The 15,727-nt window shown below is 54.2% G+C and overlaps 1 protein-coding gene across 2 annotated transcripts in view; it reads left to right on the forward strand.

The window, feature by feature from the left end:
* The window catches only part of Rxra (retinoid X receptor alpha), an 86,789-nt gene that overhangs the window by 53,774 nt on the left and 17,288 nt on the right, over positions 1–15,727 (forward strand). The window contains exons 2-4 of one of the 2 annotated variants that reach the window (XM_057755307.1): positions 6,393–6,658; positions 10,190–10,340; positions 10,944–11,123. In XM_057755307.1, coding sequence (XP_057611290.1) covers positions 6,393–6,658; positions 10,190–10,340; positions 10,944–11,123 — 597 coding nt within the window. Of the gene's footprint in view, positions 1–6,392; positions 6,659–9,445; positions 9,599–10,189; positions 10,341–10,943; positions 11,124–15,727 lie in introns of those variants that run through there. The other variant, XM_057755308.1, reaches the window with a different exon arrangement.

Here is a 15,727-nt window from a genome sequence, read left to right on the forward strand (position 1 = left end):
TGGTGTAGTGATGATATTGATGGTGGTGATGGTAATGGTGAATTGATGCTGATGGTGATGACGATGGAAGTGTTGGTAGTAATAGTGATGATTATGATGACAGTATTGATGATAATTGATGACATTCATGGCAGTGTTGGTAGTGATGATGGTGGTGGTATTATTGATCATAGTAATGGTGGTGGTGATGTAGTGATGCTGTTAATGTTGGTGGTGATCGTGATATTGATGGTGATGATACTGTTGGTAGTGATGATGCTGATTGTGATGGTGGTGGTGGTGATGATGTTTGACTATATTAATGGCGATGAACTGATAGTGATGATGGTGGTGATGGTAATTTTTGATGATGGTGATGATACTAAGGTGGCAACCATTGGTGCTTCTTGAGGCCCTCACAGTGGATATTGCTTCCCATGCTTACACCGTTTAGACTTTGGCGATCCCATCTCTGTGAAGACCATTGCAGTGGTACATTGTACACTAAGAGTTGAGAGTTTGGTCAGGATAGTAGGGCCTTGGGCTGACAGACTTTCTGGGTCTGGATCTATGAGACTACTGGGTTGCTCCTGACGATTGAGTTCTCTACTTGAGAGGCCCCTGCGGTGGCCTGCCTGTACTGGGCCCTCTGGGATCTCGGAGTTGGGTTGGAGTCAGTCTTGCTTTTTCTGACCACGTAGGAGGAGGCAGAGCTATTGACTGGGGCTTTTGAAGGAAGGGCAGGGTGACCCCATAGAACAGGCCCCTAGAGCAGTAAGCTGATGCTCCGAGAGGAGACAGTGAATGAGCCAAACCCATAGCTGGAGGGGACCCCCGAGGAGTCCCTCCTCAGGGAGTGGGAGTCAGACTTGTCGTAGAGCTGGGCGAACAGGACTGCGAGGGCTGTTCTTTGTGCGGACACCGAGCCTCAGTCCATTTTACAGAGAAGGGAACTGAGACTCAATACTGAGGGGTCCCTTTGGCCTCAAGTGTGGGGAGCAGTCCTTTTTCACCATGGTTAGCATTGGCCAGTGGGTCGTTTATCTTCCTGTCCTCCCAGTGCCTGAATCCGCCCCCTCCCACTCTTGGGGCCTGTGGCCTGTGGCCTATCTTCTTCCTCTCTCCTCCTCTGACCACCTTTGGCCTCCCTCAAACCCTGGCGCCATGGTCCTTGCCACATTCCCATTGCTCCTCCAGGGCCACCACTTCTCCCTCCCAGGTCTTCAGGGGAAGTGGTACTTCCAGAAGGTGGAGGCTGTAGGTGGGCAGCCCAGGAAACTCTGAGGACCCATGAGCTACCTACTGCAAAGTTTCAGTTCCTGAGGGGGTGGGGGTGTCCCCAGGCGGGGATAAGGGCTTAGAACGTGACAGCCACCCTGGTGCTAGTTCACTGTGTGGCTCCATGTTGCCTGCATGCTGACTGCCCCCCTCAGGTCCTGCCTTGGTGGCCCTAGAGTATCAACTTCCCATGTGCTGTCCTCTGGATCCATCTATCCTCCCTCCCTGGCTCTAGATGGAGCAGCCGCACGGTCCACTTCTGTTTACCCAGACACGTGACCTACTGTGCCAAAGGGCTGTGGATGATTGAGTTTCCCCCTCTAGGAGCTGGAGTTCGCTGGCTACCTTGGAGGGCTGTGGAGCTTACCCCACCCCAGCTGTAGTGAGTTGCAGTGAGCTGCAGTGCCATTTCCTGCACCCTACCTGCCAAGCAGAGGCTTGAAGGGAGTTGGTGGGAGTTCCCCGGGCTTCCTGCTGTGGGGTCCTGCTGTTGGCAGGCATCTATAGACACCATATGGCATAGGAAGTCTGGTGGGAGTGGTACTGCTCTCTTGCCTATGACCTCAGTAGTGCCTGGCGTCTTGGAGTCACCAGAGCTGTTGCCAGGCATTCAGTATTTCAGCTTTATTCATGTCACCCAGCTTCTCGCGCTCTCCCTCTGAGGTCTAGGAACTGCCCTGGGATCTGGGCTGGGGACAATCCATCTCTGCTCTGTGTTTAAACTGCCGAGCATTCATACTGTGGTCAGTTTCGTACCCAGGGAGTGCTGCGTGCTCCTTCTTCCACATCCCCTTCCTGGGCTGCAGTACCAGCTGCCCATGATGCATGTGAGCTGATGGGCACCTTCCCTGCAGAGACGGGCGTCCTGTTCTGTGTCTGTCCTTCAGGCACATGCATGCTCCTTGGCCACACTCCTTCCCCGGGGTCCCTGGCTATGTTGGTGGTAGTTCCACAGACGTATCTTGGGATGTGAGATTATGTTTGGGATCTTTGTGCCTCAGAATTTGAGGTTTTGGGGTTCTGTGGTTCAGTTTCCTCTCAGTCATGTTCCTGATCTCTGTGACTTCTTGGGCAGGGAGTACCATGTGTCTTGTAATCCCCAGGTCTGAAGCTGACACATTGCAACCCTAGGCCCCACCCCACTAGCTCTGATGCTGGAGGGTGTGGAGATTTTTCTAAGCAGTGGTGTTGGCTGGTGTTAACACCCCTGCAAAGTCAAAGGGAGGCTGCTGGAATTGTGCCTTATAGGGGCCATGGCTTATCAGGGTGGTGACAGCTAAGTACCCGAGAAAGCAGAGCATGACATAGCATACACGAATATACATACACATACATGGTGTACGTGCACATGGCTTGCACACATACAAGGATGAAAGGGCGTTTCTTGGTCATTCCCTTCCTGGTTAGAAAGTTTCTCCTTCTAGAAGGACCCAGAAAACACACCCAGCCCATTGTCACCCAGGCTCCGGGAAGGTGTCTGCAGTGGATATTCTTTGTAAACAGGAAGGCCTGGGGTGAGGGCCTGGGGCAGTGGGGACTTGCCAAGGTAGGCATTGCTCTGGTGGCAGCCCCTTCTACACTGGAGCTGTAGGGACTTACAGTCTGCTTGGCAGCCTACCATCAGGCTTCAGGCAGGGTGGAGGACTGGGGGAGGGGTGCCTAAGGGAACCTTCGCAGGGACCGCCACATTCCCAGACTGGAGACTTGGCTCTTGCTGCTGCTGTCTCCCCTTCTTCCTGAAGTCTGTCCATATGCCACCTTGGCCGGTTTTCTCCTCTGTTGGTGTGGCTTCTCTCTTTGGCAGTTTCTGACTTGAGCCAGGTATGGGCTGTACCTTGAAGGATCGGAGAAGCTTGGGGTCCAGCCGGTAGCTGGCAGCCTTACAGCCTGCCTCCCTCCTTCCTTCATTCCCTTCTTCCTGCTGAAACTTTGTTCTGCCTCTCCCACAGCAAAGCCCACAGTGAGGGGAGCAGCGCAGGCCCTGGCATTTTACAGAGACCTGGTTGCAGCCCGAGCCTCCCACCCCAGCTGTTCCCTGTATCTGGAAGGATCCTTCCTTGACTTTCCTGGGCAGAAACACTCTCATGTGGTGAACATGGCTGGTTTTTCCTGGTGTTTGGGGACAGCCAGCTCATGAGACCCACACTTAGGGTAGTGTGACAAGCTGCCCCTAGGCCTTGTGTCTCTCCTGTTGCCCAAATCTTCCCATGGGGGTGCAAAGAGCCTGGGGAATCTGAGGGATTCCTCTTCTGGTCATGCCCTCATCTTGTTCTCAAAGAGAAGCAGGCCTTCTCTAGGTCCAGCCCACCTCCCTCCTGGGTGCCCACGACATTATTCTGTCTTCTTCTGGGATGCCTGCAGAAGGTAGATGTGCTCAAATTCAGCAAGATGTGGCTCTCAAATGGGCTAAAAGGGGATCCAATGAGGGTTTAGCTGGTACGCTGGGTCTTAGACAGACCTCAGAAGACAAAGCAGGCCACAGGGAAGGAGCGGTCTCACTTTCCTTATCTGGAGGCGGAGAGGAGGGCGGGGTTGTGATTGGTCAGCCCAGTATAGCCTCCAGGTATCCCAGCAGTGTGGAAGTGGTTATGTTTGCCTGGCCTAGGGGCAGCTGCAGATTGCTAAATTTGCCTTTGGGCAGTTCTTATCCACAAACCTTTTCAGATTCTTCTGTCGTAGGTAGGAGGTGGTGGCTTTTCTGACAGGGTCACAAGAATTCAGTTGACGTCAAAGGAACAAAGGCATTCCAGGTTCATGTAAGCAATTGGATTTGTATTTGTTCCTTTTGGACACATTCTCCTGTCTCCCACCTCCTTCCCTGTGGATTCCTCCCCCCAGTTCCATAAGTAATTTAATGACCTATAGAGCTGGTCTGTAGTTCCTGTTTTGGCCAGTAGGTGCTACCACCTCTTGGTTATAGAATTAACGTTTTTTCCTTTTGTTTTTATTTATGTGTATAGGATGTTTTACCTGTGTAGTGATATTCATTTGTATTTTAATAAATAAAACTTACCTGAAGATTAGAGAGTAAAACAGCTGCACTGATCAGCCTTACAGACCAGGCAGTGGTGACACACACCTTAAATTCCAGAAGCCACCTTAGTTTGCAATAGAAACTGGGTGGTAGTGGTGCACGCCTTTAATCCCAGCACTAGAGAGGAATATAAAGCGGGAGGAGGCAGGCTTCAGGCTCAGTCTCATTCTGAGGATTTCTGGAGGCAGGGTCACCATTTTCGGACGGAGGTAGAGGTAAGAGCCAGTGGCCAGCTGCTTTGCTTTTCTGGTCTTCAGGTTGAACCCCAATTTCTATCTCTGGGTTTTTATTAATCGTGCTACATGTCTGTATGTGTGTAAGTGTACTATGTGCATGCGGTCCCTGTGGAGGCCAGTAGAACACATCAGATCCCCTGAAACCATGTGGGAGCTGGGAAGAGTAGTAGCACTGAGCCGCCTCGTTAGCCCTTTGTTTTAAGACGGTCTTACTTTGTAGATCAGGCTTGTCTTGAGCTCACAGAGATCCTCCTGCCTATGCCTGCCTAGTCCTAGAATTAAAGACATATTACTACCTTACACAATTAGTTTTAGATTTTTTTAATTTTTTAATTTTTTGTTTTTTGAGACAGGGTTTCTCTGTAGCTTTGGAGCCTGTCCTGGAACTAGCTCTTGTAGACCAGGCTGGCCTCGAACTCATAGAGATCGACCTGCCTCTGCCTCCCAAGTGCTGGGATTAAAGGTCACCACCACGGCCTGGCTAGTTTTAGATTTCTTAAATTGGCTTTTTGTTGTTGTTCAGCAGACTGGTTTGTTCTCAGTTTTATGAATGGCCAGGGTTTCTGGCAGATCAAATGAAGCTCATTTGCTGATGGAATTGGTTCTTTCTGTCAGTTGGGGTAGTCATGGTAGCCGGGTTGGCCTCCCCATAGTGGACCGGGTCACAGTGGGGCCTCCTTACTATATCCTCCTCTTGAGGGGAAACAGGGAGGAAGTCCCCAGAGTCTTTGGGATGGATATTGGTTAGGTTTCTCTCTGAAGATCTGTTCTTGCTGCCATGGCCTCTGTACCACTCCTGGCTTGGAACTGGCATTGGTACAGCTACTGCGATCTCCCTGTACTGTGCTGCTCATCAGGTTCAGAACAGGAGCATGGGCTTTGGCCAGGGTCAAGTCTGGTCTGAGAGTCCCATCCAGAGTGCCAGTGTTGTCTTAAGACGTGTGGTGTCCTCCTGTGTCTGCTCTGGGCTTCTGCCTGCTAAGCTCATGTGCCAGGACATGAGCAGGATGAGGTAGGCTCAGAATGGCAAGGTCTTTCCAGGATGCTGAGTAGTGTAACCAGTCTGCGTGCCCTACCTGGGGACACTCATTTCCCATCACTTCACATGCCTGTAGTTCTTCTTGTCTTATCAGAAGCAAATGCCATGGCAGTGAGGTGTCAGGAAAGGTCAGGACTATTCTCCAGATGAGAGGGAGAGAGGAAAGGATGGAGGGTAGGGGGATAGGGGGCTTTCTCAGAGCATCAGCCTTGGAGAGGCAGGCAACTCCCTCTGCCCTGTGCAGACTCCTCACTGTCGTCTCCATGGCCTTCCAGGTCTGTGGGCAGCAGGTCCAACACCCGGGAACCTCCCCGGCCTCTGGAGCTGGGAAGGCCTGATTAATAAGACTTTTTACATGTTTGAAACCTTGCACGAAAGGTTGACATGTGGGAGGTCCCAGACCCAGCCCTGCTCTGTGGCTTGCCAGTCTCGTGCTTGGCACACTCCCAGGCCCTCCACAAGGTCACCTGGAAGCTCCTCACCGACGTGGGAAGTGCCAGTGCCTTTCTTTCCTCTGGAGTGGGCTGCCTTGCTGTGTACCCAGAAGTTCAGGTCATGTGGTCCAGAGGGCAGGGTCACAGACTTCAGAGCCTTCAGCTTGCAGTACTGGGCCTGGTTTTGCCTGCTCAGCTATGAGAACCTCACAGTATATCTACTGGGGTCCTCCAGAGATGGTCTAGCTCTTGGAGTATGCGAGATGAGTCCTGGCATCCTGGCCTGACCTCGGTCATGAAGGTTTGCCTGTGACTTGAGTGGGTGGGAGTGGGCAGTGGATGGGTCCTAGAGGCTGCTCTGACCCTCCTTCTTGCCAATTCTTGTTTTGCAGACTTCTCCACCCAGGTGAACTCTTCATCCCTCAGCTCTCCAACGGGTCGAGGCTCCATGGCTGCCCCCTCGCTGCACCCCTCCTTGGGTCCAGGAATCGGCTCTCCACTGGGCTCCCCCGGGCAACTGCACTCACCTATCAGCACCCTGAGCTCTCCCATCAATGGCATGGGCCCACCCTTCTCTGTCATCAGCTCTCCTATGGGCCCGCACTCCATGTCGGTACCCACCACACCCACACTGGGCTTTGGGACTGGTAGCCCCCAGGTGAGTGCTGGGCCGAGCTTTGGGGGAGATGGAACAGCAAGTGGGAACTTCATCTGTTGGCTGTGGGTCAGAGCTGTCATTTCGGCTTTTTCTTTATGAAAGTGGGCTGCAGAGCAAACACTAGCCTTAGAGCGCCATTCTGGTGGCTGACCCAGACTGGCCTCCATAGCTCTGTCACTTGAAATTTCTCACAGTTGCTCTTCAAGTCCCCCTGGACCCTCTCCTCATGATTGTAGAACTCTGGGGTACCTGCTTTCTCAGGCGTAGGATCATCTTCCAGGGACCCCGAGACCTCATAGGTCCTCTTACCCAGGCCACTGGGCTCAATGTCCCTGGGCCCAGGGATGCTGCTTCTTGGGTCCCACTGAGGCCCTGGTGGCTCTGGCTTTTAGTGGCTCTGTGAATATTGGCTATCCACAAGACTTGACTTCCTTTTTGTGGACCTAGCAGGGCTCTCGTCCTGCTGTGGGTACCCTGGGTTCCTTCCTTATTCAGCCTCTTCTTCTCAAGCCCCCAATGCCTGTTGGATAGAGCTGTGCTCTGCCTCGGTTTCCTTGAGGCTTCTGGTGGGTTTCTACCAGGAGTTTTGACTTTGGTAAACATACAGCTCTGCCTCTGTAGCCCTTGAGGTTTCCTTCAACTGTCCCTGAAACAGGTCAGGGATCTCCTTTCTGCTTTGACTTTCTCAGTTTGGGTTCTGTCTCAGCACAAGTAGCTTTGTTGTGCCATCTCACAATGGCACACCTGGGACTCCTCCCTAGAACCACAGCTACAGCAACTATGTGCCCCTTAGGTTCCCACAGCCTTGTGCCTTGAACCATGCCATCTCCTATGCACCCTTCCTGGTGCTGGATATGCTGGGGGACCTCTCACTGCCTGACCAGGGAGCCTGTTGGGACTGGCTTGAGCCTCTTAAACGTCTGCTCCAGACAATCTGGCTAGTTTTTCTGGGTTGATCCCATCTAAGCCCCTTTGCCCCAGAATACGTGTGTGTGTGTGTGTGTGTGTGTGTGTGTGTGTGTGTGTGCGCGCTTGTTCCCACAAGTACCTGTATGCATATGTGCATAGAAGAGCTGGGGTTCCTGTTCACAAACAATCTGTCACCCTGCCCCCGACTCCTCACCTTGCTGTCCAGAAGCAGGCAGAAGGCCTGGGGGACTGACTGCTGGTGTGAAGCAAGCCTGACCACCTAGCTACCTCCCCAGCCTGGCCATGTTATTTTTATCATAGCTGCTCTATACCCTTGCTAGCTCGAAATGCCACGCACAGAGAGGGTAGATGAAGACCTGACCGCCACAGTTCCCTGGCTTCAGTGTTGGCACCTCTTGGTTCTTAGCTCCATGAGGCACCTTGCTGGGTCTGGATATAACTATCAGGCCATGGCCACCTGTGCCCAAGCCACCCTGTGTCTTATGTGATCCTCGGGCTGTACTAGGACAGGACCCAAGGGGATGTTCACACTACTTCCCGGTCCTGCCTGCCTGGCCATGCTGACTTCCAGGTGAAGCACTTCTGGTGCCTCCGTGTGGAGCCAGTGAGGCCTTGAGGCCTCTGATCCTCCTGGTATACAGGAGGATCTCCCACTGTGGGGGCCACAGTGACTTTGGTTTTTTGTTTTGTTTCTCTGTAGCTTTGGAGCCTGTCCTGGAACTAGACCAGGCTGGCCTTGAATTCACAGAAATCTGCCTGCCTCTGCCTCCAGAGCGCTCGGATTAAAGGTGTGTGCCACCACCGCCCTGCATAAACAGGATGTTTTATGATGCCTGCAGCCAGCCAGGTGGGGAATAGAGCTGTGGGGAGCTTGCAGAGCCTGAGATGGAGGCCCAAGATCTGGATAGCCCATCCAAGGGGGGCTAGTTTAGGGCTGGCCTGGACCTGGGAGGATAGGATGAGGTAGGGGCAGAAGAGAGGATGCCTGAGAGGTAGGCGGGGACCCAGGTGGGGCACCAGTGATGCAGAACCGAAATAAATGCCAAGGATATGAAAGGGGAAATGGGATGACCCCACCCAGGGAGGCTGTGGGCTCCAACAGAGGGCTGTCTAGTCCTGGGTCTCTTGAGAGTTGTATAGGGAACACAGAAGTCCCAGGTAGGTGGGGCTTACGGTCCATGGGGGAGGTTGAGGAAGGGGAGAATAGAAACTGCCCTGACTCATCAGCTCAGATCTGGAAAGAGCAAAAAAGCCACGGGATCCCAGGGCTGTCGACTAGTGGAGCACTGAGGAACCCTGTGAGTGTCCATGGGTCTGTGGTGAGGTTGGGTGCTGCAGCCCAGCCTTTGCTCTGTCTTGACATCAGGGTCCCATGGGCCCTGAGCTGTTTATGCAACAGGGCTAAGACCTCCAGGAACCTCAGGGTGGGTGTATGAAGTCTTGCTAGCAAAAGCCAGTGGTGTCACCCACCCACCTTGGACCTTCAACTTGTTAGCATATGAATTGATCTCTTCTGCTGTCTGAAGCCCTGCCTGCCACCAAGGACTTCCGCCTCCTGACACTCAGGGTTTTATGTGGGCCCAGGCTGACCAGAGTGAGGCATGCTTGCTGACAGCCTCCCTGCCTATCTCACAACCCTGGCCAGCTAGGACTGCAGAATCCTTCAGAGAGCTAGGTTCCCCATAGAAAGCCTCTGGTGCCTCTGTGCTATTCCTGTCCCGTGAGAAAGAGGGGGATGGGGCAGGAGGCCCTGAGGAAGGAGGTGAGGTTCCCCTTGCAGGGGGCAGCAGGGGCTATGCAAGGGCAGTGCAGCTGTACAGCTGGCTTTTTGCCTTTGTCAGGAGTTTTCAGAAGTGGGGGGATTGCCCAGCCGGGCTCTGGCGCCCTGGCAGATAGGCAGGCAGAGGGAAGCGCCTCTGGGCCCTGTGCTTACTGCAGAGCTGGGCTGGAGGCTGCGGAACCAAAACTGCTGTGTCATTGCGACGCCGCAGCTGTTGCCTGGGTGACAGGGTGAGTTTCCCACGCTTGCCCCTGGCGGCCGGAGGGCGGGGCGAGGCAAGGGGTGTGCCGAGGCCAAGATGGCCATATTGACCCTGTGGCTTGACGTCTGTGGTGTCCACTTGCTCTCTTCTCTTGTCCTGTCCCAGATTCTGCTGCCATGGAAGGTGGTGGGGATATGTGTGACTCTGGAAGAGCCCAGTCCAATCTCCTCCCCGAGCCTGGGCCTCTTGGCCTCACCTGGGTAGTGGGGGAGCCCAGAGCACCTGTGCTCTCATATGTCCAGAGCCCACGGCAGGTGTTGAGTGACAGGGGCTCCTAGGTGGGTGGCGGAGTATAAGTGGCCTCCTGTATGGCACTGAGACATGAGATCCCTGCTTATGTGAGGTCTCTGGTACCCTGCAGTGGCCTGAGTTTGCTGGGAGGGGTCCTCTGAGGGCTGTGCGTAGAGCTGAACCCTGTTCTAAGGATGATGGTATTGCTGTCCCTAAGCTCTGTGGCCTGAGTGAGTGAGGCTGCGTAGGAGTCGCAGGAAGCCCAGCACCCACTAGTGCCCATCCCCAGCTTCCTAAGGCTTACCCATCCTGATTCATCCTCTTACAGCTCAACTCACCTATGAACCCCGTGAGCAGCAGCGAGGACATCAAACCCCCGCTGGGCCTCAATGGCGTCCTCAAGGTTCCTGCCCATCCCTCAGGAAATATGGCATCCTTCACCAAGCACATCTGTGCTATCTGTGGGGACCGCTCCTCAGGTAGGACCGACTGCCTGCTGGGCAGGGGCACGATACCTAGACAGAGCTCACAGGGCCGCCCTAGCATTTTCCATTGGGCTGGGTACAGGGAGACGGGAACCCAGGGGCACCTCCTCTGCCCTAGAGCAACGGGTGGGCCGATAGCTCCAGGGGCCTCATGTTGTCCTTAGGTAAGGTAGACACTAGTATGGGAAGGGTGGTTTGGAGGCGTGCCAAGAGAAGACGCAAGCATGGATGGCTGAGGCACGGTGATAGCTAGCCTCCTCTCTGGGCCAAGCCTGTTGAAGGGCTCCCCTGCATTGTGCTACTGAACCCAAGGAGCCTGAGAGCCATGAATAGTGACCGTCTTCTTCTAGGGAGCAATAGCTCAGGTATAGAGAACACAATAGTAGCAGAGTTGGTGATGCTGATCCTTAGGGGTAGTGACCCGTGGCCCTAACAGACAGAGAGAAGGTGGACCTGGTCTGTGATGACCAGGGAGGACCAGACAGGGTCTAGCCTGAGCCCAGATAGGGAGTCTGAAACCTGAAGGCAGAGCCCTGGCCAACAACAAGACACATAGATGAAGGTCTTGTCATTCATCCCTCTGTCTATACCCCACAGGCAAGCACTATGGGGTGTACAGTTGCGAGGGCTGCAAGGGCTTCTTCAAGAGGACAGTACGCAAAGACCTGACCTATACCTGCCGTGACAACAAGGACTGTCTGATCGACAAGAGGCAGAGAAACCGGTGTCAGTATTGCCGCTACCAGAAGTGCCTGGCCATGGGCATGAAGCGGGAAGGTAGGCCTTGAACGCCGTCCTCCTGCCCAGCATCCTCTTCTCATCAGACCAGGAGGCCTCCATGGTCCCTTTCCCCCAGCATTTTTAGTGTGGAGAGATTTGAGCAGAGTGCAGGCCTGAATTTTATAGTTTGCCAGACTTTAGTCTAGTCTGACGGCTTCCTTTTTATGCCTTCAATGACTGGGTGCTCCCTCCCTTCAGAGTTCAGTGGAGCCCCTGGCCTGTGCCGTTAAGGCTGCTGTCTGTAGGGCTCGTCTACCGAGGGACTGCCTTCATCCCAGCTCTTCCCCCAACCAGAGTTTTACTGAGTGCTTGCTATATGGCTAGACCTTGGTATTTTACAATAGACAAGACAGACCAGGACCGTCCCACTGGCAGCTTGACCCCAAGAACAGGAGCTGAGCAAATCGTCCCCTCTTGAGGTATGGCGGGCCTGAGCCAACACTGCCTGGGCGAGATGGTCTGTGGAGACCAGGCACTGACTGGAAGCTGTGAGGAGACTGGGAGCAGAAGTGGCTGTAAGGAAGGTGAGGAGAGAGGGTGTCTCTCCATCTGCCCAGTGAGGGGATGTCCAGGGAGGCCTGTGGTATGAGGCACATTTGGGTTGGAGTGATGGAGGGTGCTTCTAGAGACCACCAAAATATCCCCCAGAGCCTGTTGAATGTGAGGGTCATCTTGAGCTTCCCTTCTTCTCAAGGCCACTTGGCCACTTCCAGTTTCATCTCTGGCAGGGTCACCTGTTAGCCCACAGACCTCCTCTGAGCCTCTTTATTAGAAAGATATGTATGTAAGTAGGGAGGCTATGTGACAGGCCAGGAGACTCCGCAGAGGTCTCAGATGTCAGGTGTGTAGCTAGACCCTTCGGTTCCCCAGCTACATTGTCTCCTCCTAAACCTGCATTTACAACAGTTCTCTAGTTAGAAATGTGTGTGTGTGTGCGTGCACGTGTATGTGCACGTGCACATGTGTGTACGTGTGTATATGTGTATGGGTGTCTGGGTGAGCGTGTGTGTGTGTCTCTGTATGGTGCCTAGGTGAGTGTGTATGCATGTGTGTGTGTACGTGCATGCATGTGTGTGTGCATGTGTGTGTGCGTGTGTGTGTATGTCTCGGTGCATGGATGAGTGTGTGTGTCTGTGTATAGGTGCCTGGGTGAGTGTGTGTGTGTCTCTGGATGGGTGCCTGGGCGGGGTTCTTCCATCAGTCCTAGGCCCAGGCCTCACAGGGCTGGACACTTTCTGAGGCAGGATCTGCCACTCTGTCTCCAGAACTGCCCCTGGGGCTACCCCAGTGCCCGTTGTGTATCCTTCCATCTTCTCACCAGCTCTTCATTGTCCCTGTCCGGCACCAGCCTGAGTAGGTCCGTTGCAGGGGTTTGCTCCTCTCTTCGCATTGTTCTTCTTAGTTCCTCTCAGTACGTTCTGGTCCTCTTCTTCATGAGAAGCCCATGCTCCTGTGGGGTCCTTCCGGGCTGTGAGGTCAGCAGGGATGGAGGGAGTGCCTGTACCTCATTCCCAGTGCTGGTGTAGGGCAGCATACGCAGAACTGTGTGCTGTGGGCTGGAATGTGTGTGGGAATGTCCCTAGCCATTGTGTTTTAACTGAGTACATGTTTCATACAGAGTATAGAGTTCTTATAGGTATGACCTTGACTATGCTGGGAGATTTCCATGGCCATGAGGGGCCAAGTCTTAACACCATTTGTCTAGCTAAGCTAGACCCCAGCTTCTGTCCCCTCCCCTTTTCTATAATGAGAGGACAGAGGGAGGAAGAGGGAGTGCCCTACCAAGGATGGGGTACATTGTCTTGGGGTACCACGTGCCGTAAGGGAACACTTATTGGGAATAACCAATACAACGCATCCTCTAGAGGGCAGGTGCTTGAGTGGATAGACCTGGGTGTGCCATGGCCAGGTGGTGGAAGTGGGGCTGTGCAAGCTTCTCAGGAGCTGAGCTTAGCCCGAGCCTTCTCTTTCTCGGTGCTATTGTTCCGGTAATAGATACTGTTTAGGCTTTGGGTATGAGTTCCTAGCCCTTAAAAATGACCACCAGATAAGTAGGTGGCTTTAAGTCCCTGGGTTTGGTCAGCAAGAGCTTGGGAACTGGTACCTGACCCAGACTTGGGAGCTGAGCGTGACTCTGTGCAGGGGTATGCCCAGGCTAACACCTGATTGTGGGCAGATCAGGTGCCATGTGCCAGCTGCAGGGAGTGGTGTCTGTGAAAGCCAAGGCCATCAGTAGACCTGGCATGTGACAGACACTGTAATTCTCACCCTCCAGCTCCTGTGACCTCTTCCTCCACTGCCCGCATAGTTGCCCTTAGGTGCTTGGTGTCTGGACACCAGCTGCCTGGCTTCCAGAGGTGTGGGCAGTGTGGACGGTGCTCTAGAATCCCAATGTGATGGTCTTGATGGAGAGGCTGGAGTCAGCAGTGTGGGTCTTACTCTGTGCTTCCTGTGGTTGGGGACACAGAGCACCCCTGTCCAGTCCTTGCACATAGAATGCTCACCCCCCATGCCTGTGCTAATGCTGCCCACCCTGCACAAAGAGGAAGTGGAGTTCAGAGAAGAGGGCTCCAGGCTGTTTGTTTGCCTGTGCAGAGCCCTGTGGCCTGCTCTGTTCGTTGGGCCACTCTGTGGCAGTGTTTGGGTTCTGAGAAATGCTTTACCCATTCCTGTGGAGAGATGCACCCCAGCCCCAGCCCATGCCTCTTTGTTCCTGCGGGGTTTATGAGCCCTAAGTGTTTAGTACAAGCCCCGTGGTGCATTCTCTTGCTCCAGACACAGCAACCATGGAGCTTGGCCCCTTGGGCCACACAGGGTATCTGTGTGGCAGCTATAAGACATCTTGAGGCCGTCAGGCCTGGTGGGCACTGCCACCCATTGGCTGCTCCTGGGCAGGGGAAAGGGACTTTGTCTTGGCCCCTTGAGACCCGTTGCATTTCACAGAGCCTGTGGCCCCTAATCCAAAGCTTCATTTTCGAGGTGGTGGCCTGGGATCTCATCCTGCAGGGATCTCTGGGAGGATCCCCAAGGGCCTGTCCCCACCTCTACCTGCATTTAGGTAGTGTACACTGCCCCTCTCCCCACTCTGAGGTCTGGACCAGTTCCCAGAGTGAATTCATATTTGATTCCCTCTGCTCTCCTGGGCTAACCGCTAGAAAGAGTTCTGTGGGTAGTGGGTGGGGCAGTTGGCTGTGTGAGCTGGATAGCCTGACAGCCTTTGGAGAAGCTGTGAGGCCAGGTTGCCAACCCAGGGCCTTTGGCCCTGAGAAGGCAGGATGTGCATCACCAACTCCAGTGCTGGCTCAGCCCCGAAGTACCCAGACCCTGCGACTAACAGTAAGCTTTGGAGTCTGAACCTCGTAGTCCCCCTCTTCCAGGCTTCCTCCCACATAGCCCTGAAAACACTTGAACAGAAGTGTTGTGAGGAAGGAGCTGACCACAAGAAGGCTATGTTTCCCTGTAGGGTGGCCCTGCCCTGGGAGAGGCACCATGGCTTCAGGCTGATGAAGGATACTGCAGGCTGATAGCATCTATGTTGGGCAATAGCAGGGGCCTGCGTGTGCAAGCAGCCACGGGAACTTGTTTGGCAGCATTCCCCAGCTGGGGGTGGGCAGTGCCCTTTACGGGCTGAGCCTGGGCCTGTTGGCTGGTGCAGGTGGTGGTAGGGCTGGGGGGCGTGCAGGTGCGTTGATCTGCAGGCTGGAAAGAAAGGCCCGGCCCGCTGCACACCCATCCTCGGCTCCCTTCCCCTGAGGCCTCTTTGCATTTCCTTCCTGACTCTCTTAGCTTCCTGCACCCTGTCCTCTGGCTCTGGAGCACTTGCGTGCGGAAATGGCAATTTCTGCTCTGTGTGTGTGTGTGTGTGTGTGGTATGTGCGTGTACGTGCGTGCACGCGCGCATGTATGTTCACAGGCAAGGATGAGCCCACCACTTCCGCTGTAGGGAAATGACCCTGGCTTAGTTGTTTCTCTAGGTTTATGACTTTGCTTCTCTGAACCTAGTGTCCCCATCTGAACTATGGGGATTCAGCAAGGGTCCCCTGAGGCTTGTTGGCGGAACAGAGCAGAAGACAGCTCAAGCCCAGCTGATAGTGGAGTTGGAGCATAGTGGCCACAGTGTGTGTGCATGTATGCATGGCTGTCTATGTTTTCACTTTTCTTGTGACTTGTCCCAGACTTGTTCATGAGGGAGGGAAGGCCATCATCCCCCCCCCTCCCCGAGCTGCAGGGGCCTTGACTCACTGTGTGGCCTCTGGGTAGAAGCCACTGGCTCTGGCCCTCCACTGCCTAGACCTAAAGAAGGGGCAGTTGGACCAGTGCATGTTGGTAGAACCTGGTCCTGCCTATCTCAGGGCCCAGCTCTGGGCTGTGGAGGGGCAGAAGAAGGCTACAGTTTCTGGCAGACCCCTAAACAGGGAAGGCATTAAGATCTGAGATACTCTTGTACTCTGACACCCCACCTCCCAGGGGCCCCTCAGTTCTGCTTGGGCCCAGTTTCTGATCAGTCCCGACACACTCCACTTTGTATGTCCTATGTGTGGACCCAGGTGTGCAGGAGGAGGGTCATCCCCTGCTCAGCCTGCATCTGGATCCTGGGAGGA

This window comes from Chionomys nivalis, chromosome 22, assembly GCF_950005125.1.
Source record: "Chionomys nivalis chromosome 22, mChiNiv1.1, whole genome shotgun sequence".
Lineage (NCBI taxonomy): Eukaryota > Metazoa > Chordata > Mammalia > Rodentia > Cricetidae > Chionomys > Chionomys nivalis.